Source organism: Erythrolamprus reginae, chromosome 2 (assembly GCF_031021105.1).
Source record: "Erythrolamprus reginae isolate rEryReg1 chromosome 2, rEryReg1.hap1, whole genome shotgun sequence".
NCBI classification, from domain to species: Eukaryota; Metazoa; Chordata; class Lepidosauria; order Squamata; family Dipsadidae; genus Erythrolamprus; species Erythrolamprus reginae.
The window spans coordinates 172,326,852-172,354,376 of NC_091951.1; the positions used below are offsets into that span (position 1 = coordinate 172,326,852).

Here is a 27,525-nt window from a genome sequence, read left to right on the forward strand (position 1 = left end):
TCTGATCATAGTTTGCTCCTGGTCTGAAAGACTTCTGCTTTGTTTCCTCTGCTGCTGTTTCGGTTATCAAGTACGACCTCTAGTTCTGTCTCATTTTGACAACTCTCTGAAGCTATGTAAGAGATCAAGACCTAATTGCTCCTCTTGGCTTTAAAACTGTTTGAACTGATATTAATGAAGGTTATTGAGTAGCTGATGGCTTGCCAAAAAGGAGTGCTTGTAGATTGGTGTGTGCATAGTCACTGTTAAAAAGTTTATTAGGAGTGGTGTTTGCATTAAATAAGTACATGCAAACTCGGTGCTGTTTTAATGTTTTTGGCGGGGACAGAAAAGTCGTAAAATGGAGCAAAATTCAGTTCTTAAATTTTTCACTTGGCAACATAAATTTTGGGCTCAATTGTGGTCGTAAGTTGAAGACCACTTATATATTCATATGACAAACCCTTTATGTTGCTAAATGAGTGTATGGGTGATGGAGATAGATAGATAGATAGATAGATGGATGGATGGATGGATGGATGGATGGATAGATAAGATAGATAGATAGATAGATAGATAGATAGATAGATAGATAGATAGATAGATAGATAGATAGATAGATAGATAGATAGATAGATAGATAACGCAGTGAGAGAACAGGTATAACAACAATTGTAATTGCTTGGGAGACTATCCTTGAGGCGGGAGGAGAAAGAAGCATAGCCAGGACAATGCTCTGAATACCAACTTCTGTCCAAAGAAGAAATGGAAGAATGGCAGAGTCTCAAGAGGATCCTCTCCTCGAAAAGGAAAGGCAAGTGGAGAGAGATGGACTGTCAGACTTGCAAGAGTTTGACAAATTATTGACAATTATGGCCACAGAAAGTAAAACTAGTGTTAGTACTCGTGATATTGGTTTCTTCTCTGGACCACCTCGAAGGACTGACAATCATTTATATATATATTTTTAAAAAGTTGTTTCTGACCTATGTAGCTTTTTAATTGCTTCGATGTTGCCTATAAGTTCACTGGAGTGTTGTGGCTGGTATTTTTCAGTCCATAGCGTATCTTCACTTGCAAAATCTGTAGATGAGAAAATAAAGTTATTCTTTTTAAGATGCCTCAGGCGTTTATTACATCAAAACCTAGAAGTTATCTAGCTCAAATAAAGGTTTGAATTCTAATCGCTGAAGTTAATATATTGTTGCTGTAACAAGTACGTGCTTTCTGACATTTATTTATTTATTTATTCAATTTTTATGCCGCCCTTCTCCTTAGACTCAGGGCGGCTTACAACATGTTAGCAATAGCACTTTTTAACAGAGCCAGCACAATCCGGGTTCTCATTTTACCCACCTCGGAAGGATGGAAGGCTGAGTCAACCTTGAGCCGGTGATGAGATTTGAACCGCTGACCTTCAGATCTACAGTCAGCTTCAGTGGCCTGCAGTACAGCATTCTACCTCCTGCGCCACCCCGGTTCATTACACCAAGCAACACTGTTTGAGGTTTTGTTCTGTCTTCAATTAACTGAAGTTTAATAATCTGAATCTAAAACTGCAGTTAATTTTAATGATCGCTTTAAACAAACCAGATCCATGATACGGATAGCAATTTGCTTCTTTCAATAAGAAATTGAGAAAATTAACAAGAGGTTTTCAGAGAAAAGGACAAGTTTGATTAATCTACATTCATAAATTATTGAAAGCATAGATTAACTGAGATACCGCAATTTAAAATTGCTTAAGATTTATAACAAAATAAAATAATTAAAGTGGCAGCATCATGGATTCAACATTATACTGCTGTAGCAGAAGGAATGTCTCGGAATTGATGCTTAATTATCAATGTTCAACAGTTTACTGTTCATTTTATACTTTCCCATTACAATTCTCTGGAGCATGCAGTGCATTATTCAATTTCGGTCTAATCAATCTATTCAATAATGAAGCTTATTCAATAATGAAGCTAGTCCTCGATTTACAACCATTCTTTTAGTGACGTAGGACCGTTTTTTAAAACTCTTATGACCACTGCAGCATCCCCATTAGTTTGTTTCGCTAGCCCTCTCTCCCCCTCCCATTTTCGGCCATGACGACCTCCTGCAGCCCTCTACCAGTGAAAATGGAGCTTGGCAGGGGCCTGCGGCTGAAAATGGAGCCTGGGAGGGCCGTGAGCTCCATTTTTGTTGGCAGAGGCACAATGGGCGGGTCTTTCAGTGTTTCCAGGGTGGCCACGCGGGCCAGATTTAAGCACCCCGCAGGCCAGATGCAGGACTTTTCTTTGATGCCTCTATCATAAAGCATTCAGAATAAAGACATTTTATTATTATTATTATTATTATTATTATTATTATTAATATTAATAATAATAATAATTAGATTTGTATGCCGCTCATCTCCAAAGACTCGGAGCAGCTCACAACTAGAAAGACAGGGGTTTTTAGGTCCAGACTGAGAATCTTCTGTTATTCTCATCTCAGATTCTTTCAATATATCAATATCTATTAGGAGGCTATTTTCTGCACCAGTCGGTTTCGTACCTGGTATCTGGGAAGACCTTTTTGAGAATTCAACCTCTGATTTTTCCTTCCGGTTCTTTCTTTTGCATTTGCGATCTTCAGATTTTCGTTTCCTTTTGCCTTCTTTCTGCACTTCAACTGTGATTGCTTCAGAATTAACGGATTCAAATTTATTTACTGGTTATAGGGAGGAAAAAAACCCCAGATGTTATATCTCTGTGCGTCCCTAGCATCAGTATTTAATATATCCAATATATAGGACTATAGTCATAAATATTGTATAGTTCTGTGCATATTCTAGCATTCTCTTTCAGCTACCTGTGCTTTCAAAATGAATCTATTCCGAATTAGGTGAATTCTTCAGGGCATACTAATATCATTTTTCTGGAAAATATATTTCCTTCAATGATTTTACTTCTCAGTAAACCAATAGATTTTGCATTATCTACACAATAACTTTAGTTAGACATACTGCCAACCTTGTTTGTTGTTTTCAGGAGGAGCTTGTTTTTTCAAAAGCAGATCAAAAATTAGTTTCACTGGAAACTGAGCATTGAAATATTGAATCTCTTCCAACAAAACATCCCTCTGCATTTTGGAAAGTACCGGTCGCCACCCAGATGGCTGCAAATAAAAGAAAACATATATTACTTGCATACTGAATATTTCTGGTAATTAACAATTGCTTGATAAGGACACAATATTCTCTAGAAACTATGTTGTAATAAAATTCACTTCAATATTTAAAATTATCACACACAATTTGTTCACGTGCATTATTCATACACAATTTTATGTCATGATTCCTGTGAATTTTGATTAATAATTCTGGATTAAATGTAATCCTTTGGAGAGAAATGACTGATATTTTCCTTCCTCCATATTTTTTTTTTATAGCTTTGGTCTTATGCTGTTCTTTTTTTTTTTATACTGTTCTTTGTTTTTAAATATTTTAGCAATTGTAAGCTGCCCAAAATACTGCAGTTAGGCAATGTATAAATTAAATTTTTGATGCTGCTGCTGTTATAATATTATTGTTGGTATCTTTGGGGTGGTGACATTGTTCAGTGGATGGCATTCCTTCTTTTGTGAGTGGGGCATTGGAATTTCATTTTAATGTGTGCTGTTGTGTATACAGATAAATGACATGAAGGTTATTTTATCTTAATTAAGTAAATATGTAAACCATTCTGTATAATATTGTTCTTTTATGTCAGTAAAATCACATATATACTGCTACCAAAACTCCCTTAAACCCTATTAAGACATTTCTAAAATGTAAAATAAATAAATTATATCAAGTAAGAACCTAACGACGGGGACTAACTTATCTTATGCTTCCTGGAAAATCAAAGGTCATTAAACTTTATTGCTGAATTCCTATGGTTATGAAAACTGTTCTCACCCCTGGGAGAAGCAAAGTGGGAGTAATCAGACAGTGGCACCAGCATGTAATTTGCAAACAGCAATGAAAATTCTGGTTCTCTATTTTGTGTTTAAGTGTCACAATGTTTACTCAAAATGGTTATAAAACGATCATAAATTACTAACCACCACAACTGCAGAATCATTGCTATTAAGTTGCGTAGTTAAAACTGAGAGTTCACCCAGTGAAAGAGTATGTTTTCTAACATCAGTTACTTCAGAATTTATGTCCTTAAGTTTAGTAAAGAAGGGACAAGACGGTGGTGCTAATCTCCACATCAAGCATCCTGCAAAAGAATAAAAATTCAATTAACAAATTTTAGAAAGTTATTCATGAAAAGGAAGTATAGGAAAATTGAATGATGGGACAATATTCAATCCTTTGCAACACATTTGTTGATAATTAACAAGTGTCTCGGGAGAAAGCTAGACACGATACTGCATAAATCAATATTGTATAAAAAGACTCACTCTAATGAAATGAACTTAACCACAAAATAAACACATGACTATTACGTTCTCTAAGCGAAAACTCATTGGTTGACTTGCCCAATGACACAGATGCAACATTACTACACACATAGTACTTTTATATTTCTAGTCTCTTCTTTGGCTATCTTTCCTTAATATCTGGAGTCTTATTCCTTCAAAGTACTAAGATTCTGCTGTTAATCCTTCCATAAACACGCACAAAAATATTCATTCATTCATTTATTCATTTATTTATTTATTTATTTATTTATTTATTTATTTATTTATTCAATTTTTATGCTGCCCTTCTCCTAGACTTAGGGCGGCTTACAACATGTTAGCAATAGCACTTTTTAACAGAGCCAGCATATTGCTGTCAACAATCCAAGTCCTCATTTTACCCACCTCGGAAGGATGGAAGGCTGAGTCAACCTTGAGCCGGTGATGAGATTTGAACCACTGACCTACAGATCTACAGTCAGCTTCAGTGGCCTGCAGTACAGCAGTCTACCTGCTGCACCACCCCGGCTCTATATAATCAATATATAATATATATATATATATATATAATCAAATAAGAATATTTAATGTACTAAATGTGTCAATAAACCATCCTTAAAATGAAAACACTCAATAACTTAATATTTATTACAGAAACTTCAAAAGATCAGCACTCACCATCGTCCTTCTGCTGAATATGGATCACTTTTTGAAAACAGGAATGAGCTGCAGAATATGCCTCCAACATCGCTGCTTTTTTAGCAATCTTTTTCTTTAAAGATTCTGGCAAACCGCTCATTAAAAATTCACGTTTTGCTTTGAACTCTGTACAATCTTGCGAATTTTCAGATTCATCTCCACTAAGGAAAATGACAACCAAAAATAACTTCAGTACACAGCAACTGGTTACTACTTTGCTTTTTGAAAAGACCTGAAGCAGCTTACTAAGAATATTCAATGAGATCAAAGGGGAAAAAAGGCTTTTTTGAAAGCAAAAAAATGACCTCCCCAACCTGCAATGTATAACCAAAAGGGAGTTTCAAATGTTCCCTGTTTGCAAGGCAAACATGAAGCCAAGTAGTCCTCATGTTTATCAAGTAGGCCATTGGTAAATTGAGTTAGTCCTCAATTTATAATTGCTCCTTTAGTGACCATTCAAAATTATAACAATATCCTCAAAGGGTACTTATGACTGAAGTTGTGATGGACCAAACGCCGGTCATGTGTTCGCATTTCAGGTGCTTACCAATGCACCTGCATTTACAACTGTCTCCAGTATCCTATGGTCAGCCACTTGTCTGGAATTGTTTAGGATCTCCTGCTTGAGCAGAGGATTCAATGAGATGACCTCGAAGGTCCCTTTCAACTGTGTCATTTTGACCAGCCTGCTGTCTGATACCTGTTCTTTCTGAAATACCCTATCGGACTATTTAGGTTTCCAGACCTGGGAGGCTTTGGACTTTTAAACCTGGGAGACTTCAATCACCATGAATTGGGTGCCAAATATGGATAAGCTATGAGTTTCATAACTCCCATGGGGGTGCCCCTGGTATTCTAATTCAGAGATCCTCAACCCTTGGTCCGCAGTCTGGTGCTGGACCGTGGCCCCTTGAAAACCAGGCAGCAGGCAAGTGTGCAAAGTCCTCCCAGTTCACAAAGCTGGAAATGTTGGGGACTACTCTTCTAAATCTTAATACACTTTGGCAGTTGCATATTAAAAAAATATTCTTGACGCATGTTGAAATAGATGGATCATTATTTAAAGAAAAAGGACACTACTGTCAGGAAGCGCTTGTGCGCCCCCTCCTCAAGAGGCCCTCCCTGGACCCAGCCGTACTTAACAACTATCGTCCAGTCTCCAACCTTCCCTTTATGGGGAAGGTTGTCGAGAAGGTGGTAGCGCTCCAGCTCCAACGGTCCTTGGAAGAAGCTGATTATCTAGGTCCCCGACAGTCAGGCTTCAGGCCCGGTTACAGCACGGAAACCGCTTTGGTCGTGTTGATGGATGATCTCTGGCGGGCCCGGGACAGGGGTTTATCCTCTGTCCTGGTGCTCCTCGATCTCTCAGCGGCTTTCGATACCATCGACCATGGTATCCTTCTGCGCCGGTTGCAGGGGTTGGGGGTGGGAGGCACTGTTCTTCAGTGGTTCTCCTCCTACCTCTCTGGCCGGTCGCAGTCGGTGTTAGTGGGGGGTCAGAGGTCGGCTCCGAGGTCTCTCCCCTGTGGAGTGCCTCAGGGGTCGGTCCTCTCCCCCTTGCTATTTAACATCTACATGAAACCGCTGGGAGAGATCATCCAAGGACATGGGGTGAGGTATCATCAATATGCCGATGATACCCAGCTTTACATCTCCACCCCATGCCCAGTCAATGAAGCGGTGGAAGTGATGTGCCGGTGCCTGGAGGCTGTCGGGGCCTGGATGGGTGTCAACAGACTCAAACTCAACCCGGATAAGACGGAGTGGCTGTGGGTTCTGCCTCCCAAGGACAATCCCATCTGTCCGTCCATCACCCTGGGGGGGGAATTATTGACCCCCTCAGAGAGGGTCCGCAACTTGGGCGTCCTCCTCGATCCACAGCTCACATTAGAAAACCATCTCTCAGCTGTGGCGAGGGGGGCGTTTGCCCAGGTTCGCCTGGTGCACCAGTTGCGGCCCTATCTGGACCGGGACTCATTGCTCACAGTCACTCATGCCCTCATCACCTCGAGGTTCGACTACTGTAATGCTCTCTACATGGGGCTACCTTTGAAAAGTGTTCGGAAACTTCAGATCGTGCAGAATGCAGCTGCGAGAGCAGTCATGGGCTTACCTAGGTACGCCCATGTTTCACCAACACTCCGCAGTCTGCATTGGCTGCCGATCAATTTCCGGTCACAATTCAAAGTGTTGGTTATGACCTTTAAAGCCCTTCATGGCATCGGACCAGAATATCTCCGAGACCGCCTCCTGCCGCACGAATCCCAGCGACCGATTAGGTCCCACAGAGTGGGCCTTCTCCGGGTCCCGTCAACCAAACAATGCCGGTTGGCGGGTCCCAGGGGAAGAGCCTTCTCTGTGGCGGCACCGGCTCTCTGGAACCAGCTCCCCCCAGAGATTAGAACTGCCCCTGCTCTTCCTGCCTTCCGAAAACTCCTCAAAACCCACCTTTGTCGTCAGGCATGGGGAAACTAAACATCTCCCCTGGGCACGTCAATTTATGCATGGTATGCTTGTGTGTGTGTCTGTTATCATATGGGGTTTCTTTTCTTAAATCGTTAAATTTTAATTAATTGGATTGTTGTGACTGTTTTTACATGTTGTGAGCCGCCCCGAGTCTTCGGAGAGGGGCGGCATACAAGTCCAACAAATAAATAAATAAATAAATAAATACTGTTAGATCATTTTCTGAGAAATCTGCAGTTTGTTGATCTACCTGGTTTTGCCAGCAAGCCTGGGGATCATGAATATAACATCTTATCATGTCCGATTTGTAACTGGTTCTGCATATATGTGGGTTTGATTGGATAGTTCATTACGATTTATTGGGTTTTTACTGTTCTTATTACTAATTTTTGACTTTGTTTATTGTTTGCACTATTTACTGTTGTAAGCCGCCCTGAATCCCATTTGGGAGTGGACGGCATAGAAGTCGAATTAATTAAATTACTTGTTTTCTGCAAGAATGGGAGACCAATTTAAATGGAGCTATGGGCTTACAGGCCAGGGTTTTCAGAGATGAATGGGCAATTTACCGTTCAACTTATCCAATTTCATTTCATTTCATTTCATTGGATTTGTATGCCGCCCCTCTCCATAGACTCGAGGCGGCTAACAACAGTGGTAAAAACAACATGCGACAATCCAATACTAAAGTAGCTAAAAACCCTTATTTTAAAACCAATCATACATACAAACGTACCATGCATAAATTGTAGAAGCCTAGGGGGAAGGAATAGACCAAACCGGTTCAGACCAGTTCAGACCAGACCAAACCAAACCGGTTCCAACCAGTTCAGACCAGACCAAACCGATTCAGACCAGACCAAACCGGTTCAGACCAGTTCAGACCAGACCAAACCGGTTCAGACCAGTTCAGACCAGACCAAACCGGTTCCAACCAGTTCAGACCAGACCAGTCTGACCTGGTTGGAACCGGTTTGGTCTGGTCTGAACTGATCTGAACCGGTTTAGTCTGGTCTGAACTGGTCTGAACCGGTTTGGTCTGGTCTGAACTGGTCTGAACCGGTTTGGTCTGGTTTGAACTGGTGTGAACCGGTTTGGTCTAGTCTGAACTGGCCTGAACCGGTTTGGTCTGGTCTGAACTGGTTGGAACCGGTTTGGTCTGGTCTGAACTGGTCGGTTTGGTCTGGTCTGAACTGGTTGGAACCGGTTTGGTCTGGTCTGAACTGGTCGGTTTGATCTGGTCTGACCAAACCGGTTCCAACCAGTTCAGACCAGACCAAACCGGTTCAGACCAGTTCAGACCAGACCAAACCGGTTCCAACCAGTTCAGACCAGACGAAACCGGTTCAGACCAGACCAAACAGGTTCAGACCAGTTCCGACCAGACCAAACCGGTTCCGACCAGACCAAACCGGTTCAGACCAGTTCCGACTGGTTCAGACCAGACCAGACCAGTTCCAACCAGTTCAGACCAGACCAAACCGGTTCCAACCAGTTCAGACCAGACCAAACCGGTTCAGACCAGTTCCGACCGGTTCAGACCAGACCAGACCGGTTCCGACCAGTTCAGACCAGACCAAACCGGTTCCAACCGGTTCAGACCAGACCAAACCGGTTCAGACCAGACCAAACCGGTTTCAGACCAGACCAAACCGGTTCAGACCAGTTCAGACCAGACCAAACCGGTTTCAGACCAATTCCGACTGGTTCAGACCAAACCGGTTCAGACCAGTTCAGACCAGTTCACACCAGACCAAACCGGTTTAGACCAGTTCCGACTGGTTCAGACCAGACCAGACCAGTTCCAACCAGTTCAGACCAGACCAAACCGGTTCAGACCAGACCAAACCGGTTCAGACCAGTTAAAGACACTTTAAAAAGGTGACTTGTGCCCATTTTAACTATTGGAGCATTCCCCATGGTCACATGATCAAAGGTCAGATGGTTGACAACTGACTCAAATTTATGACTTGCAGGTCACCTGATCAGTTTTTGCATACCATACCAACACATCCTTTTTCCAAGTTAAACATGATTTGGAAACATGCTTCTATCAAATGTCTCTCTGAGCAGTAACTGAAGTTACAAATTTTTGAACCAAGAGACTTCTTGCTCAACAGATAAATACTAGCAAAATGCAATTTTCCAATTTAATTTAAAGATAGAGTAACTCCCATAGTTATATCATCATTCCATGCAGTGATAATGGACTCACCTGGAGTTGATCAAAATAACGGCTTCATCTGTAGATTTTTTATGTTTTTTCCTAACTACCAAAGACATTTTCTCCTTCCCTTTAAAAAAAAACCATATTGCTAAATTAGTATAAAATTATGTAATGTCAACATTTTAGTCTTACTCTAGTAATGAAACAACATAAGAGAAATAAAAACTTCTTCACAAATCATTCATTTTTATGAATCTTTCCAGGCACTATTTATTTATTTATTTGTTCATTCATTCATTCAATTTTTACGCCCCCCTTCTCCTTAGACTCAGGGCGGCTTACAACATGTTAGCAATAGCACTTTTTAACAGAGCCAGCCTATTGCCCCCACAATCCGGGTCCTCATTTTACCCACCTTGGAAGGATGGAAGGCTGAGTCAACCCTGAGCCGGTGATGAGATTTGAACCACTGACCTGCAGATCTACAGTCAGCTTCTGTGGCCTGCAGTATAGCACTCTACCTGCTGCGCCACCCCGGCTCTATTTTACTATTGTACAATCTAACAGAATGACAAAGATTCCTCTAATTTTTCTTTTTTAAAATCTGGCCCAAATGTATTAAGATGTGGTGATTCATTACCGCCTTTATATTTTCTTTTCACCACAATTTTTGACAACTTAACTTCCATGTTTAAAAGTGAGAAATATTAGTGATAAAGCGGTCATTTATTATATATTAGCTTCCACTGGATCAGGCTAAATTGACAAAACATTGTTTATTAAAAAACACTTTCCTGTCTTTCATGGTTGTTCCTATCCTAACCAGAAAAATTTATGCCTGTTGTTTGCACAATTACAAAGGGACTGGGTTTATGATCACAGATCTCTGCTGGTCTCTATGTAGCCACTAAACATATTGTAAATAAGTAACATTTATTACCATTTGACTTCTTAGTTGCCTTCCCAAATTTGGTCTTTTTCCCCAATACATCATTTACACTTTTGAGTTTTTTGGGAATTTCTATGTAATCTGAAACAGTGCCTGAATCCAGAGCGTGGGAGTTCTGCATAAAAACAAATAAATATTAACAAATTATTATTATTACTCAAATATTGGAGGAATCTTTGATTGCCTGTTGGTGGTGTGTAGGTGTATACTTCATCAATTAGCTTTTTTCTCTTGCTTTTTCTCTTGCTCTCTTGCTTTTTTCCCAATAACTTGTCAAAATTTCCTAACCCTAAATGCATAAATTATCGGGTAAATTAATATGCCTTTATATTTCATGCAATGTTAGTAAGTCCTTGGAGCTCAGGGAACATAATACTCCATGGCCAATATACTGCTCTACAGTTCTTTACAGCTGTCTCTAAGTGGTTTACAGAGTCAGAATATTTCCCCCAACAATCTGGATCCTCATTTTACCAACCTTGGAAGGATGGAAGGCTGAGCCAACCTTGAGCCTGGTCAGGCTCAAACTCCTGGCAGTGAACTGAATTAACTTGCAATACTGCATTCTAACCACCGTGACACCCTGGCATATATAAATAAATGTGGCAAATCATTACAAGCATGGTTTATCATGAACATATCGGCATACATCCATCAGTTCCTTCCTTAATGTGGCTTGCTTTTATTATGTCCTCTTCAAGCAGTTCTAGGCATAAGTAATAGATGCTAGCCCCATAACAAATCTACAATAAAAGAAAGGAATGCTCCCTGGTTAGAGGAATAAAGAAGGCCCCTGCAAATGACACATTAAGTCAAAAACAATGGACAGCTGGTTTCTAACTGCCACTTATGGAAAGAAGCCACTAAGTAAGAGCAAACATCTAAGAATAAGCTTAAAATCTAAACTTTCCTTACAGAACAAACATCTTAATAGGTGTTCTTCCTCCTTCTCCTTATTTCCAATATTATATCTGAATAAAAAAGCTAAATAATCATAATGCTGGTAACATTAAGATCCTACATGAGTGATGGTGAACCTACGGCACGGGTGCCACAGGTGGCACGTGGAGCCATATCAGGCGCACGAGCTGTTGCCCTAGCTCAGCTGCAACATATGTGTGCCAGCCAGCTGATTTTTGCCTCACACAGAGGCTCTGGGAGGGCATTTTTGGCTTCCAGAGCCTCTTGGGGGATGGGGGAGGGTGTTTTTACCCTCCCCTGGCTTGAGGGAAGTTGGGAAACAGGCTGTTTCCAGCCTCCAGAGGGCCTCCAGACCATGGGGGAAGCTTTTTTTGCCCTCCCCTGGCATTGAATTACGGGTGTGGGCACTTGCGCATGCGCAATAGCTCACATGCATGCTCTTTCGGCACCTGAGGAAAAAAAGGTTCGCCATCACTGTCCTAAACTGTAACTAATATTGATAGAATATCCAGTTTACTTTCTTCTTCTCCAAGTTAAATGTTCTAAGGCGGTGTTTCCCAACCTTGGCAACTTGAAGATATTTGGACTTCAACTCCCAGAATTCCCCAGCCAGCAAATGCTGGCTGGGGAATTCTGGGAGTTGAAGTCCAAATATCTTCAAGTTGCCAAGGTTGGGAAACACTGTTCTAAGGTAGTTAAATAATAGAATATTAAGAATGCAAGAATACTGTATTGAAATAATGTATTGTATCAAGATTTACAGTAACACAATAAAAAGGGCAGGGGATATATGGCATGTTTTCATGTTATTGTGCTGTCCAAATCTACCCATTATAATTTAGAAAACACTTGGGCTGGTTATAAAGTTTCTATTGCATTTTTTGCTATAATTAAACTTTAAAATGAATGTAAAATGAACATGTAAAATAAAGCAAGTTTATTAAGTTATTTCAAACTCAACAGGAAACATTCCAGTTAATCTCAACAGCAAAATTAGAACTGCATAAATCAGTGATGTCAACAGACTTACTTCTATTTTTCTTGAATGTTTCTTTTCAGCAAGAGCCTGTTGTCTAGAAGAACGCCTTAAAGATATATCGGATGTTTCTTCCATGGTTCTTGATATTCGATTATGTCGTACAACCTTTGCTTTCTCAACCAATTTCTTTGCTTTGAAAATATTTCTAGAAGTTGAATTCATCTACCACAAAAATGAAAAATAACTGTGAGCTGAAATACATGCACCCTTTCCAAACCATGTTTTCCCTTCCTATAAGATACCTCTGAACATAATGAACAGTATTAATACCACATATTAAGTAGACCTCTGATATGGTGTAAATTAGGAAAATAATCAGCGAGATATAACAAATATGTACAATGCACACATATTTATTTATTGATTGATTGACTGATTTATTGATTGATTGGATTTGTATGCCGCCCCTCTCCGGAGACTCGGATACAAGTACGGATACAAGTACGGAGAGGGGTGGCATACAAATCAAATCAAATCAAACCAAACCAAACCAAACCAATCAATCAATCAATCAACCAAGTATATTCCAAGCATTCTACTGAAGGTGCCAGTATGAGCCAGCATACTCATTTGCAAAATCTCTAAATACAGCAAGATCAGTAAATGCCTCAAATTTGATTTCGCTACTGTGCCCAATCATTATCTAAATATTTTATTTGACCACAAGATAATGCAGGTAACTGAAAATTTAAATTACATGATCATAAGAGTGGCAACCCTAGCTTAAGTGTATATATTTTCCATGAAGTGTGAAAATAGGCCTGTGCAAACCTTACATTTTTCATGGCCTTAAGAGGCTTAATTTTCATTTATTTATTTGTATTTACAGTATTTATTGGATTTGTATGCCGCCCCTCTCCGCAGACTCGGGGCAGCTAACAACAATGATAAAAAAACCAACATGTAACAATCCAATTTAATAAAACAACTAAAAACCCTTATTATAAAAACCAAACATACACACAAACATACCATACATAACTTGTAATGGCCATGGGGAAGGAATATCCTAACTCCCCCATGTCTGGCAACAAAGGTGGGTCTTGAGTAATTTGCGAAAGACAAGGAGGGTGGGGGCCGTTCTAATATCTGGGGGGAGTTGATTCCAGAGGGCCGGGGTCGCCACAGAGAAGGCTCTTCCCCTGGGGCCCACCAAACAACATTGTTTGGTCGACGGGACCCGGAGAAGGCCAACTCTGTGGGACCTTATCGGCCGCTGGGATTCGTGCGATATAAGGCGGTTCCAGATGTATTCTGGCCCAATGCCATACGTCATTCAAAGATCATTTTCACACTTTAAATCCAGCTATCTGACCTTAAATTTTTTACAATGTTTCTTCAAGGGCTACTTTCATTCAGATTTATCATACCTTTACATTCTGCTGCGTAAATCTGTCTGAGGTATTAATTCGGGTGAACCTCATCCTGTATAAACAAACAAAAAACCCGACCCCATAATGTTAAACTTTTTTTTTTAAAAAAAATGAAACTTTAGAAAGTTTTGAAACCCTGATAAGTTTCTATTTCCAGACAAAATTATGTAACAATCATTACTTTTACACTCAAAATATATAAAAATAACCTTACCTTATTGGGCTGTTTGAATCAAAGGGCTCAGTTATGACTTCAGCCGTATACAAGTCAGTTTTAAAGGATCGGTCTGTTTTAGGAGTAGAGGTCTGCAGAGGGAAAGCATCTGGTGGATTTTGAGTGATAGCCTGTGGAACCATGGCTTTTTCCGGGGTGCTCTGGCTTCTCTTTTGCCGACGATGTCTTTTCAATCCCATACCTTTTTGAGAAAATTCTTTCTCAATTGGTGTTGTCCTATTAATTGGGCCACGAGCATTTTTGTTCTGGTTATCATTAATATTGAAATCCTCCTCTTTTGCTTCCTCTATGCCCTTCCGCTTTTTGGATTTATTTCTTATTTTGGTGTGATCACATTTTTCGACAATGTCATGGGCAGCGCCACTACCATAAGCTATCAATGCATTATTTGCAGGTTTGGGGTTAGATTCATCATCACATTCTTCCCCTTCTACTTTGTGGCTCGATGGTTTTTCTTCAATTTCTTTCTGCTTACTAGGTCCCCTTTTAGCTCCATTTTTTACTACATCTGCTCCTGGTTGCCTAAAAGCTTTCATAAACTGGTATCGTTCTTCTGCAGTGCATTTTGATTTCAGAGTCTCTGAACCTGCACTTTCTAATACTGCCAGTTCTAACTCCTCCTCCGTAATCACCACATTTGACTTTCTTTTTTGAGTCACCTGTTCAATATATTCCACTTCTGAGGAAGCGGGACTCTTTTTTACTTTGGATTTGCTTTTTTGGTTTATAAAAATAGAGGCGATTTTCTTGGACCGGAGAGATTTTGGAGGGACAGAATGAATTTGGGCGAGGACTGTCACTTTCTTAAATGGTAACTCTTGAGTATCTTGATCAACATCTGTTTTGTCAGAGGCAACATAATCATCAGGTGTCTGTTTTCTTGGACTCTGTTCGAAGCTTTCTCCTTGGCTTTTTAAGAAGTCTTCAAATGATACATTGACAGTATTGTATGGTGTCATTTGTGCTCTAGCCTCAGGATCCAGAGGAAGCTCTACAGTTTTATTTTCTGATTTAGTGACAGACGCAATTTGTTTATTAGTTTCTTTATGTGAATCCTTTGTCTGTGTCTCAGTGATAGAATTTTCAAACAAATCTATGTCATTCTTAGGCTTTTTTCTTTTTAATTTTTTTGATTTGCTTTTTACTACATTTCCTTCTATTTTAGTTTTTCTTTCCTCGTTCTTATAGCTAACTTTACTGACATAGCCTTCACTACAAACATTTAATGTCTGCTCCCCATTTGTGAGGTTAATGAACACAATATCATTGTGACTAGCCTTACAGTTCTCTTTTTGTGGATTGGCCGTCTCTTTATCATTATCCTTATTTAATTCCACCAAAGGCTCTGGCTCAAGTGTTTTATCAGTTTTTAATTTATTATTTAAGTTATTCCGTTTTCTTCTTCGCTTAAGTTTTGATGGAAGCTCTGAAGAACTTTCCAGTGATATTGAGCTTGCTTTGCTTTCCTGCTCCGGGAGAGGTGAAGGAGCATTCTCATTTATAAAAGTTTTTTTAAAATAATCCTTTATATTATTAGACTTTGGGGGTGACAATACACTCTCAACATTTTTCCCCAATGGCGAAAAATAGTTGGTAATTGCTTTAATGGAAAAGTTGTCTTCCTTCCGTTTTGTACATGACTGTAAAGAAAGAGCATAGGTATAAGTACAATAAAATGAATATCTTATCAAGGAGATATTCACTTTGGAATTATTTTTTAAAGTTTTTTCAATATATCACTCATAAACGCATGACATTATTTTTCAGTGTTGCGCATGTTGTTTTAAAACATTCGGGGACAGCAAACATAACATCTTTCTGCCGCTCTATGGCTTTAAGAGTTGCTAACCTAATCCTTCGCAGCTTCTTCTCTGGTAATATTGAACTGCTAACAAGAGCTTTACAAAACATTTGTCAGGCCAGTCCTAGAATACAGCTCACCTGTATGGAACCCACATTGTATATCTGACATCAACACAATTGAGAGAGTCCAGAAATATTTCACAAGAAGAATTCTTCACTCCTCTTCTCACAACAAAACACCTTACTCCGCCAGACTTGAAATTCTTCGATTAGACAATATACAACTTTGTCGTCTCCGTTCCGACTTAACTATACAGTGGAACCCCGACATAAGAGCTGCTCTACTTAAGAGCAACTCGAGATAAGAGCTGGGAGGGGAGAGATATTTTTGTTCTACTTACAAGCCCAAATTCGAGATACAAGCGCCAAGGAGCTGTCTCCTGAAGCCAAACGCTAACTTCCGCGTTCGGCTTCAGGAGACAGCTGCGAAGCGGCGCGCGTGTTTTAAAAGGTTGCAGCCGGCCTGGGGGGCTCGGGGGGGGGGGGGCTTGCAGCTTTCTTTCTTGCTCTTTTTCTTTCTCTCTTTTACCTTCCCTTCCTCTATTTCTTCTTTTCTTTCTCTTTCCCACCTTCTTCCCTCCCTCCCTCCCTTCACTCATTCCTCTCTTACTCTCCCCTTTCATAAGTTTCCTTGCTTCCTTCCTCTGTTCCTGTCCCTTCCCTCTTTCCTTCCTTCCTTCCCACCCTCCGTCCATTCATTCACCCATTCCTCTCTTGATCGCTTAAAGCCGGTCCCTGGTGCAAAAAGGGTTGGGGACCTCTGTCCTACAGGATTGGGTGGCAGAGAAGTTGAACATATGTAAATTTAAAAGTTTAAGAAAGTTTACAAGTTAAGTGAAAGAAACTTCATTATTCATTTATATGTACATGTACATTTCTTCATTAAAAACATGTCTTTCTGCATAATTTAGACTAACTTTGTGAGTTTTTTGAGGGCTGGAACCAATTAAAATTATTTACATTAATTCCTATGGGGAAAAGTCGTTCGAGATAAGAGCTGCTCGACTTCAGAGCCCAGGTCCGGAACGAATTAAACTCGTATCTCGAGGTACCACTGTAGTTCATAAAATCATATACCAAAACGGTCTACCTGTTAATGACTACTTCACCTTCAACCGCAACAACACACGAGCATGAAATCGATTTAAACTAAATGTCAACCGCTCCAAACTAGACTGCAAAAAATACGACTTCAGCAACAGAGTAATCAATGCTTGGAATGCACTACCTGACTCTGTGGTTTCTACCTTTAACCTTAGACTATCTACAATCGACCTCTCCCCCTTTCTAAGAGGTCTGTAAGGGACATGCATAAGCGCACCTTCGTGCCTACCGTCCCTGCCCTATTGTCTTTTATCGTTACCTTTTATGATGACTTATCAAATGTTTTATTTGTACAAATTACCACCCTATAATTGTTTGACTAAATAAATAAATAAACAAACAAACAAATAAGGAATCAACTTCTCCCCTGCCCCAGATGTCTGTATTGCACCCACCCTACTGGCCTTCCGTAAGGCCACAAAGACCTGGCTTTGCCGGCAGGCCTGGGGGCCATGAATTAACAATTATCAAATCGTATGACTGGTATGCATGCACATTGTTTAATTATGAGTTTTTAATCAGGGTTTTATAGTTTTAGTTTGAATATTTGACTTCCTTTTATTGTTTTTGTGTTTATATTATTATCATGAGCCACCCTGAGTCCTATGGGATTGGGCGGCATAGAAGTCAAATGAAATAAATAAATAAATAATAATAAATAAACTTAAAAACACACATTATTTATTTCAGACATGTCTTCTTCTTAACAGACAACAAATCCAGGCTTTAATTTAGAGAACTTAGACCAACTTCCAGCTGAGTTATTAACACCAGTGCACAAAAATCAAGAGAAAGCTGAACAGATATATAGTATAAATAATCCTTGACTTTTGTTTAGCGCACTGTTTCCCAACCTTGGCCACTTGAAGATATCTGGACTTCAATTCCCAGAATTCCCCAGCCAGCATTCGCTGGCTGGGGAATTCTGGGAGTTGAAGTCCAGATATCTTCAAGTGGCCAAGGTTGGGAAACACTGGTTTAGTGACTCTTTCAAATTTACAACAGCACTGAAAAAAGTGACTTACAGCTGGTCCCCACATTTACTACTGTCACAGCATCTACAGAGTCATGATCAAAATTTGAGTATTTGGCAATTGGCATGTATTTACACCAGTTGCTGGTGACCTTCCCAGCTGATACCTGACAAGCAAAGCCAGTGGGAGAAGCTGGGAACTACAGGGATTCATTCAACAATGGCAAAAAAGGTCAGCGAATCATAAATCACTTAATAATTGCCGTGCTTAGCAATGGGAAACCTGATACCAATCGTCATTGTAAGTCGAGGACTGCCTGTACTTATTTATCTTTTGTATTACAGCAGATTGCTTTCCTAATTCCTTTTTCAGGAGTTAAGAAGAACAAAGTAGCCATGCTTATTTAAACAAAAGTACAGTATAGATATGAGCCACTACATCTGTCATTGCATTGATGGCCAAGGTTGACTTAAATAAAATAAAATCAATGAAGCAGGCCAAGAAAATGCCCTTAAATAGGAATGACTAGCATGTATGTGCAAGGGGAACCTTTACCTTTATTTTAGGAAATACAGTACAAGGTTCTACTGGAATCAATACTGCGGAATGAATGAATAATGCAGAAAAAAACAATTACTGCTGCCAACATGCCTTCCATTGAGGATCAGTATACCAGTGATCCCCCGCTCGTTGCGAGGGTTCCGTTCCAGGAGCCCCCGCAACGAGCGGGTTTTCGCGAAGTAGCGATGCGGAAGTAAAAACACCGTCTGCGCATGTGCAGACGGTGTTTTTACTCCCACAGCGCTAGCGAGGAGCCGAAGATTGGGGGCGGCGCGGCTGTTTGCCGCCGGCATGGGGGGCTTCCTAGCAGCCCCCCAAACCCGGGTTGGGGGTCCGGGGGGCGCTGTCTCTCGGCGCTTTCGTGCTGAGTCCGGGAGCGAACTCGCTCCCCGACTCAGCTGGAAAGCGCCGAGAGACAGCGTGGACAGGCCCGTTCCTTGGCGCTGTCTCTCGGGGCTTTCGTGCCGAGTCCGGGAGCGAACTCGCTCCCCGACTCAGCTGGAAAGCGCCGAGAGACAGCGTGGACAGGCCCGTTCCTTGGCGCTGTCTCTCGGGGCTTTCGTGCCGAGTCCGGGAGCGAACTCGCTCCCCGACTCAGCTGGAAAGCGCCGAGAGACAGCGTGGACAGGCCCGTTCCTTGGCGCTGTCTCTCGGGGCTTTCGTGCCGAGTCCGGGAGCGAACTCGCTCCCCGACTCAGCTGGAAAGCGCCGAGAGACAGCGTGGACAGGCCCGTTCCTTGGCGCTGTCTCTCGGGGCTTTCGTGCTGAGTCCGGGAGCGAACTCGCTCCCCGACTCAGCTGGAAAGCGCCGAGAGACAGCGTGGACAGGCCCGTTCCTTGGCGCTGTCTCTCGGGGCTTTCGTGCTGAGTCCGGGAGCGAACTCGCTCCCCGACTCAGCTGGAAAGCGCCGAGAGACAGCGTGGACAGGCCCGTTCCTTGGCGCTGTCTCTCGGGGCTTTCGTGCTGAGTCCGGGAGCGAACTCGCTCACGGACTCGGCTCGAAAGCGCCGAGAGACAGCGTGGACAGGCCCGTTCCTTGGCGCTGTCTCTCGGCGCTTTCGAGCCGAGTCCGGGAGCGAACTCGCTCACGGACTCGGCTCGAAAGCGCCGAGAGACAGCGTGGACAGGCCCGTTCCTTGGCGCTGTCTCTCGCCGCCTTCGAGCCGAGTCCGGGAGCGAACTCGCTCACGGACTCGGCTCGAAAGCGCCGAGAGAGAGCGTGGACATCGCCCGTATCTAGAAGAAGTTGCCACCCGAGCGCTCTTGCCCGGCGGGAGGCGAAGCATATGGGTGGGGGGGCTGTCAGGACACCCTCCCACCCCAGCACTTTGCATCCCGCCGGCAAAGAGCAATAAGGCAGCAGCTTCTGCCGGACACGGGCAATGGGCGGGACAGAGAAGCGGGAAGAATCAGGAGGTTCCTTTGGCGGCTGGAGGCTGCCTGGCACCCGCTGCAGCCAAAACAACAAAGCCAGGCAGCCCCCAGCTGCCAAATGAGCCTCCTGATTCTCCCCGCTTCTCTGTCCCGCCCATTGCCCATGTCCGGCAGAAGCTGCCTCCCGTGCCGATGTTCCCCGCCAAGCCCAGTTCGGCTTCCCTTGCTGCTTGGCCGGAGGGGGGGGGGGGCTCGGCCAAAAGGGGCTGGAGACGCAGCGATTTGCCTCCCGCCCCTCGCCCCTGTGCCACCGGCACGTCATCTTCCCTCCCAGACAAAAAGGCCGGCCTTTGGGGATGAAGGGGTGTGTTCAGCTCTGCGTCTCCAGCTCCTTTCGGCCGAGCCCCCCCCCCCCCCCCCGCCAAGCAGCCAGGGAATCCGAGCCAGGCTTGGCAGGGAACATCGGCACGGGAGACAGGAGACGATCGGGCGACCGGAGCAGCAGCCAGGGAAGCCGAGCCGCGGGCGGGACCAGGTGGGGGCTGGAATTTCTCCGCCAGGGCGAAGGGCGGGCGAGCGGGTGCTGGGGAGGGCTTCTCGCCCTCCCGACAGCAAGAGGGGGGAGCGAACGGCGTGGGCAGGCGAAGGGCGGGCGAGCGGCAGCGAGGAGTTTGCGTGGGCGGTGGGGAAACTCCTCGCTGACGCCAGCAAGAGGGGGAAGACCCAGGGAAGCCGCTGCCATCTACGCATGCGTGCCCGGCACGCATGCGTAGATGGTATTTTTGACTTCCGGGTTGAAAAATAGCGAAGTACCCTGTTCGCAATGGTTGGGGACGCAATAAACGGGGGATCACTGTACTGCACAAGTCAAAAAGAGACTGTGGAAATATTTACTGACCCCTCACATCCTGGACACAAATTCTTTCAACTCCTACCCTCAAAACTTTGCTACAGAGCATTGCACACCAAGACAATTCGACACAAGAACAGTTTCCCCCCCCAAACGCCACTACTCCGCTAAACAAATAAATCCCTCAACACTGTCAAAATAACACTAAGGCTCAATTACTATTAGTCTTTTCTATCACCTATCTCCTCCAACACCTATCACCTATCTCCTCCAACAAATGACTATGTCTGGGATCGACAAACCCAGGCGCCTGGTCGCCAGTGGCGCCTAGAAAATGTTGTCTGGCGCCTAGAAAATGTTGCCTGGTGCTTGAGGAGTTGAGAAGAAAAAATATTACTCTCAATCCAATCCCACCTCCTGCACGGAGTCATCCAATCGGAGGAAGCAGGGACAGTATCGCTCAGGCCGCCTTCCCCACTTTGCTCCGCCCCCCTTATGCTCCGGGACTGGACAGGGAGAGTTGGGTTACGGGGGAAGGATCGCTGTGGCCGGGGGCCCGTTCTCATCTCCCGCTACCTGTGTAAGTACATACAAAGGCCGTGCTCCCCGGGGAGACGCCGTGTGTGAGGGGGTCTATATGTACATACAGTGTGTGCCCCACCATCCCCCCTCCCCGGCCGCGTTCAATGAGGCCGCAGTACTGTTTTGGGGGGATCTACTGCACGGATTTTCCTAGGACTAGCGTGTTAGTGATGCATAGCGCATCACTAACACGCTACTGCACCCACTTTAACATGATTTTTGCAGGTGACAGGTTCCCTTTAAGCACTGTGTGGAACGGTCATGCGCGCCTAGCGCGCATGACCGCAGCTGTTCCCTGCCCCCTGCACTGACGTCATCTTTCCAGAGCAGATAAGCGCCGGAAAGATTGCGACCGCAGCCTCTGCACCCTACTGCGCATGCGCGGCTTCTGTGAGCGCGCATCGCAGGCAGTTCATTCATTCACCTCCCGGAGCTGAACCAGGACGTGCAGGGAATCTTGCAAGACGTCGCTGGACATCGCAGCTCACCGCTGAGTAGGTGAGTATGTTGTTTCATTGATTTAGAAAAGTGTTGTTCCTACAAAAAAGGATTTGAAACTTCTTATGGTTAGAAAATAAAATACATGGATAATAAGGCAGATTGATTTTTAATCTTCTCTAGAAGTGCTGAGAGACCCTATCCTGCTGGACCACCACTGAATGGAGTTTCCTACATTGCTAAATCTTTTTGTAAGTAGGGTATAGCAGTATATACACAGTATATGCTGTAATTATATGGTTACTATATGGCAGTATATTCACAGTGTATCCCATTACCAGTACTATATGGCGGACTGCGGAGTGCTGCTGGAAGAACAAAGTCGGGTGCCGCCAGGAGAACGAAGCCGGAGTACTGCCTCGTCCACTCGGACAAAGAAGGGTAAAGAGTTCATGTGTAAGTTATAATTGGCATAGCAGAGCAAAGTGCACATTTTTTTTTCTTTTCTGGGTTCAGGAAAAAAATGAAGCGCAGAGCAACAGAGAGAATACCAGAAAATGAAAAGCAACTGAAAATGACACAGTTCTTTACAAAGACCTCTCTTGAAAGCGCAGTGCAACAGGTAGAAAGTGCCGGGCAACAGGTAACTGAAGAAACAAGAGAAGACCCACCAGCAGAGGAGTCCCCATCAACAAGCCGTTGTCAAACTGCTGGACCCAGGAGATTTAGGCAAGAGTGGTGTAAAGAACTCGCATGGCTTAAATTTGACCATACAACTGGTATAGCTATATGCGAGATTTGTGCTTCCTTCCCTGGCATTGCTGACCAAGCATCTAGGATCGTAAAAGGATTTTCAGGACCCTTTAAACTTGAAACCTTCAAAAAGCACGCAAAGTCTCTCCAGCATCTAAATTGTGTGGAGGCTACACATGCAGCATTGGCTCCAGAAGCTACTCCATTGGCTGCTTGTATAAGGAAAATGGATGAAGACATGTTTAAACATATGACCATTCTATTTAATGTGGCCTATTATATTGCCAAAAACAACAGACCTTTCACAGATTTTGAAGGGTTGCTAGAGTTGACGGAGAAATTAGGGAGTGCTGTGCGACAGGAATATGCAAACGATAAAAGATGCAAAGAATTAATTTCCCATATTGCAGAAATAATCAGGAAAAACCTAATCAGTGAGCTCAAAGAGGCAAAATATGTCAGCTTGATGCTAGATGGCTCAACTGACAAAGCAGGGGTTGAACAACTGATTCTGTATGTCAGGTACATCAAGGACAACAGGGTCAAAGAAGTATTTCTTTCTGTTTCTCCTCTTGAAATGGCTACTGCAGATGGATATTTAGAAGCGCTCACAGAAGAACTTAGAACACTTGGTCTTGTAGGCTGGCTTTCTTCAAGTCACTTGATTGCCATTGGTACAGATGGTGCTGCCAGCATGATTGGGACCGAAAATGGCTTGGTGCAGAAAATACGCCAAAACATCAGTCATTTAATTGGCATTCACTGTGTTGCACACCGATTGAACTTAAGTGTATTAAGTTCAGTAAAACAAGCTAAATTAATTGATGACCTTGACTCTATTTTAAAGAAACTCTACCAATTTTATCAATACTCACCTAAGAGAATGCGACAGCTGAAGCAAGTAGCAGAAAACCTGCAGCTTACAATTCTGAAATTCCAATACTTGCATAATGTCAGATGGGTAGCAAGCAAAGTCGGTGCTCTGTCTGCACTTGTCAAAGACTGGAAATGCGTGACAATCCACCTAGAAAGTGTGGCTGCGGAAAAAGACAGTGCCTCTGCAGCTGCCCATGGTTTACTGAGAAAGCTCACAGATTTTAAATTTGTTCACATGCTCCATTTTCTACTGGACTATCTGGAAATTCTTAAAAACTTGTCACTTATATTTCAATGGGAAGAGCTTTTTTTAAGCACAATTGAGTTGCATGTGAAAAGCACAATTTCAACAATCAATTCACTTAGAGATGCACCAAAACAACATGAGGCCAGATTTGTCTCAGGAACATCTCTTCAAGGACTGTTTCAAAATGTACAGCTACATGGACTGAGCAACACTGTAGCTGCATCAATTCAGCAGGAAAAAGCTAATTTAATTAATCATGCAGTTAAATACTTGACAGTGCGATTTCTAAGTGATATAAATATTGAAAGATCCACCGCAGTGTTTGACACCTTTGCCTGGCCAGCAGGAACAACATTGCAAGACTACGGTGTGGTTGAGATTACTGCATTGGCTCATCATTTTCGTAAACAGCTATCTCCACCTGAAAGTGATGACCAATGCATTCACTCACTCCTCAATGAGTGGTATGAGTTTAAGGTCCTTGGAAAAGGAAAGAAACTGTGTGAGCTTCTGGATTTGGCACTCTCCAACACCGAGAGATTTCCAGTTCTGGGAAACCTGTTGTCGATTGTAGCGGTGCTCCCTGTCTCAACCTCATGTTGTGAAAGAGGATTTAGTTTGATGAACATGGTCAAAAATAAATTCAGATCAAGGATGCAAGAAGAAAGTTTAAGTGACTTGTTTATGATCACCATGAATGGGCCATCTGTGAAGGCGTTTGATCCTGCCAAGGCTGTGGACCACTGGTACTTCAGCTCTAAAATCACAAGGCATGTTCATGGCCACAAAACGCAAAGTGAAAAACACTAGAATGTTGCCTAAAATCTAAAATATCAAAATATAATATTTATTATCTTTAAAAGTAAAATGTTGTTTATAACGTTTGTAATGTTTTTTTTGTTAAATTAAAAACCAAGTTTGCTTAAAAAAAATTCTGGCTCCTAAATTTTTTGGCTGGCTCCTAGATTCTGAACAACTTTGTCGACCCCTGGACTATGTGACTGTGACTTGTTGCTTGTATCCTTAAGATTTTTATTAATACTGCTTCCTGATTGTTTATTACAGCTGGAATGACAGATGCAGTGGCTCATATCTATACTGTACTTTTGTTTAAATAAGCATGGCTACTTTGTTCTTCTTAACTCCTGAAAAAGAATTAGGAAAGCAATCTGCTGTAATACAAAAGATAAATAAGTACAGGCAGTCCTCGACTTACAATGACGATTGGTATCAGGTTTCCCATTGCTAAGCACGGCAATTATTAAGTGATTTATGATTCGCTGACCTTTTTTGCCATTGTTGAATGAATCCCTGTAGTTCCCAGCTCCATTACTATTAGTCTTTTCTATCACCTATCTCCTCCAACACCTATCACCTATCTCCTCCAACAAATGACTATGTGACTGTGACTTGTTGCTTGTATCCTTAAGATTTTTATTAATACTGCTTCCTGATTGTTTATTTGACCCCTATGACAATCATTAAGTGTTGTACCTCATGAGTCTGACAAAGAATATGGTTGTTGTCTAAGTGGGTACAGTTTCCCCCCCAAACGCCACTACTCCGCTAAACAAATAAATCCCTCAACACTGTCAAAATAACACTAAGGCTCCATTACTATTAGTCTTTTCTATCACCTATCTCCTCCAACTTCCTATCACTTATCTCCTCCAACAAATGACTATGTGACTGTGACTTGTTGCTTGTATCCTTAAGATTTTTATTAATACTGCTTCCTGATTGTTTATTTGACCCCTATGACAATCATTAAGTGTTGTACCTCATGAGTCTGACAAAGAATATGGTTGTTGTCTAAGTGGGTACGGTTGTTTTTTTAATAAAATTGGGGATTATACAGTATTTAGTTTTAAATTAATTGGATTTAGGCTACTATATTGTATTGTTTTCTTTTTTATATGTTATAATCCACCCCTTGTCCTCGGAGAGGGGTGGCATATAAATCCAATCAATCAATCAATCAATCAATCAATACATCTTTTCTTTTATGTACCCTGACAGCATATGCACCAAAGACAAATTTCTTGAGTGTCCAATCACACTTGGCCAATAAAGAATTCCATTCCATTATATTCTATCATTACCAAGCATCAGATAAGCCTGAATACAATTTCTATGCTTATTTATTTTATTGATTGATTTTGTCCAATACACAATGAGGGTTTTAGTGGGTATACACATAGTAAAATACACAATGATGATAATAGAGAATATACATGTACTCATAGTAAAATATATCTAAGAAAGAATAGAAGAGAAGATATAGGAATAAAAAATATGCTTTGTGAAGAAACTGTGACAACTGTAAACTAGTTTAACTTTGTAGGGTATTTCTTGTCCAATATTAAAAATCTAAAAAAGAGGAACTACAATCTTTGAATTCCACAAAGCCACCACCCATGGCCCTTCTTGAGCCCTCCTGGTTGGGAATGACAGATGCAGAAAGACCAGAAAGTCCAGTTGCTTCTTGGGGGGGGGGGGATGCACCTTTGGGACAACCATGACTCAGATGACTAGAGAATCTCCAAAGACAATAATGCAGAAAGAGTTCCCTAGAACAGTGTTTCCCAACCTTGGCAACTTGAAGATATCTGGACTTCAACTCCCAGAATTCCTCAGCCAGCATTCGTTGGCTGGGGAATTCTGGGAGTTGAAGTCCAGATATCTTTAAGTTGCCACGGTTGGGAAACACTGCCCTAGAAAGCTAGCAGAAAAACAGTAGAGTTTGACATTTCCTCTCTAAACTGCAATGTCCCAAGCTCAGCTGCCAAAGATCATTGAGTTTTGGGAGGGATCGCAAAAACCCAAGTGTGTCTTTGCTAAAGGAGACAACATGAAATCCACAGGCTAAAAATAAGAAAAAAAGAGAATTTCATTCCGCACCTATTTATTTATTTATTTATTTGTGACATTTATATGCCGCCCAATTCCAATAGGACTCTGGGCGGCTCACAATAATTACAATAACTAGAAACAATAAAAAATATAATAACAATAAAAAACCAGAGTCTTCGGAGAGGGGCGGCATACAAGTCTAATAAATTATTATTAATTATTAAGATAAAATACATTAATAACCCCTTAAAAATCATATGTACTTAAAGAACGGAGTAGAATAGAACCCATTAAAATCCAGATGTTGCATGTATATATTAAGGGGGAGGCAAGAAGGTGTCTAAAGATTAAAGCCGGTTTTACCATACAAAGAGATTTCTGCACCCCAACCTTCTTTCCCTTCCGCGCTCGGGCCAGCCGAAGCAGGGAGATCGGAGTCTTCCCTCGCTCTTCCTTAGCGCTTTACCTGAGCAGCCCCGTCAGTCGGCGAAGCAGTAGCGGCCGCGAACACGGCCATCTTCCCTGCAAGCAAGCCGCCCTCGCCCCCGCCGGCTCCTATCCGCCATTCAGCGGGAAGAACAACCGAATCGGAAATTCCCGCGCGAGAAATACAATCGGGCAAACCAGAAAAGACCGCGCGAGAGGCGGGCGGGATTGGCGGGGGGGGGAGTGGGAGGGATTTGGAGCGCCGCGACGCTGGGAGGGGGAGGGACGTGCGCTCTCGGGAAGCACGTGACAGGAGAGCTGGGCCCGAGACCCGCGCGTTGCTGTCATCTAGGTCACGTGAACCAGTAAGCCAATGAGA

The 27,525-nt window shown here is 42.5% G+C and overlaps 2 protein-coding genes across 2 annotated transcripts in view; one reads left to right on the forward strand and one right to left on the reverse strand.

The window, feature by feature from the left end:
• ATAD5 (ATPase family AAA domain containing 5) overlaps positions 1–27,325 on the reverse strand; it is a 45,630-nt gene extending 18,305 nt beyond the window's left edge. Inside the window, exons 1-11 of the mRNA XM_070740440.1 lie at positions 27,187–27,325; positions 14,224–15,884; positions 14,007–14,061; positions 12,628–12,798; positions 10,668–10,791; positions 9,776–9,854; positions 5,074–5,255; positions 4,051–4,211; positions 2,979–3,123; positions 2,521–2,676; positions 966–1,062 (exon numbers count right to left, since the gene is read on the reverse strand). Of these exons, the coding sequence (XP_070596541.1) occupies positions 966–1,062; positions 2,521–2,676; positions 2,979–3,123; positions 4,051–4,211; positions 5,074–5,255; positions 9,776–9,854; positions 10,668–10,791; positions 12,628–12,798; positions 14,007–14,061; positions 14,224–15,884; positions 27,187–27,237 (2,882 nt within the window). The 5' untranslated portion in view covers positions 27,238–27,325. The remainder of the gene's footprint in view (positions 1–965; positions 1,063–2,520; positions 2,677–2,978; positions 3,124–4,050; positions 4,212–5,073; positions 5,256–9,775; positions 9,855–10,667; positions 10,792–12,627; positions 12,799–14,006; positions 14,062–14,223; positions 15,885–27,186) is intronic.
• Positions 21,266–26,736, forward strand: LOC139163246 (zinc finger protein 862-like). The gene is made up of 3 exons (XM_070744199.1): positions 21,266–22,242; positions 22,508–24,663; positions 26,645–26,736. Exons 2-3 carry the CDS (start codon positions 22,515–22,517, stop codon positions 26,734–26,736), a joined length of 2,241 nt encoding a protein of 746 aa, XP_070600300.1. The 5' UTR covers positions 21,266–22,242; positions 22,508–22,514.
• Positions 27,326–27,525: the final 200 nt, after the last annotated feature.

Coding starts and splice junctions, on each gene's coding strand:
- LOC139163246 (XM_070744199.1), top strand. CDS start 22,515: ATGAAGCGCAGAGCAACAGAGAGAATACCAGAAAATGAAAAGCAACTG. Junction 24,664..26,644: donor TCATGGCCACAAAACGCAAA/GTGAAAAACACT, acceptor CAATGTCCCAAG/CTCAGCTGCCAAAGATCATT.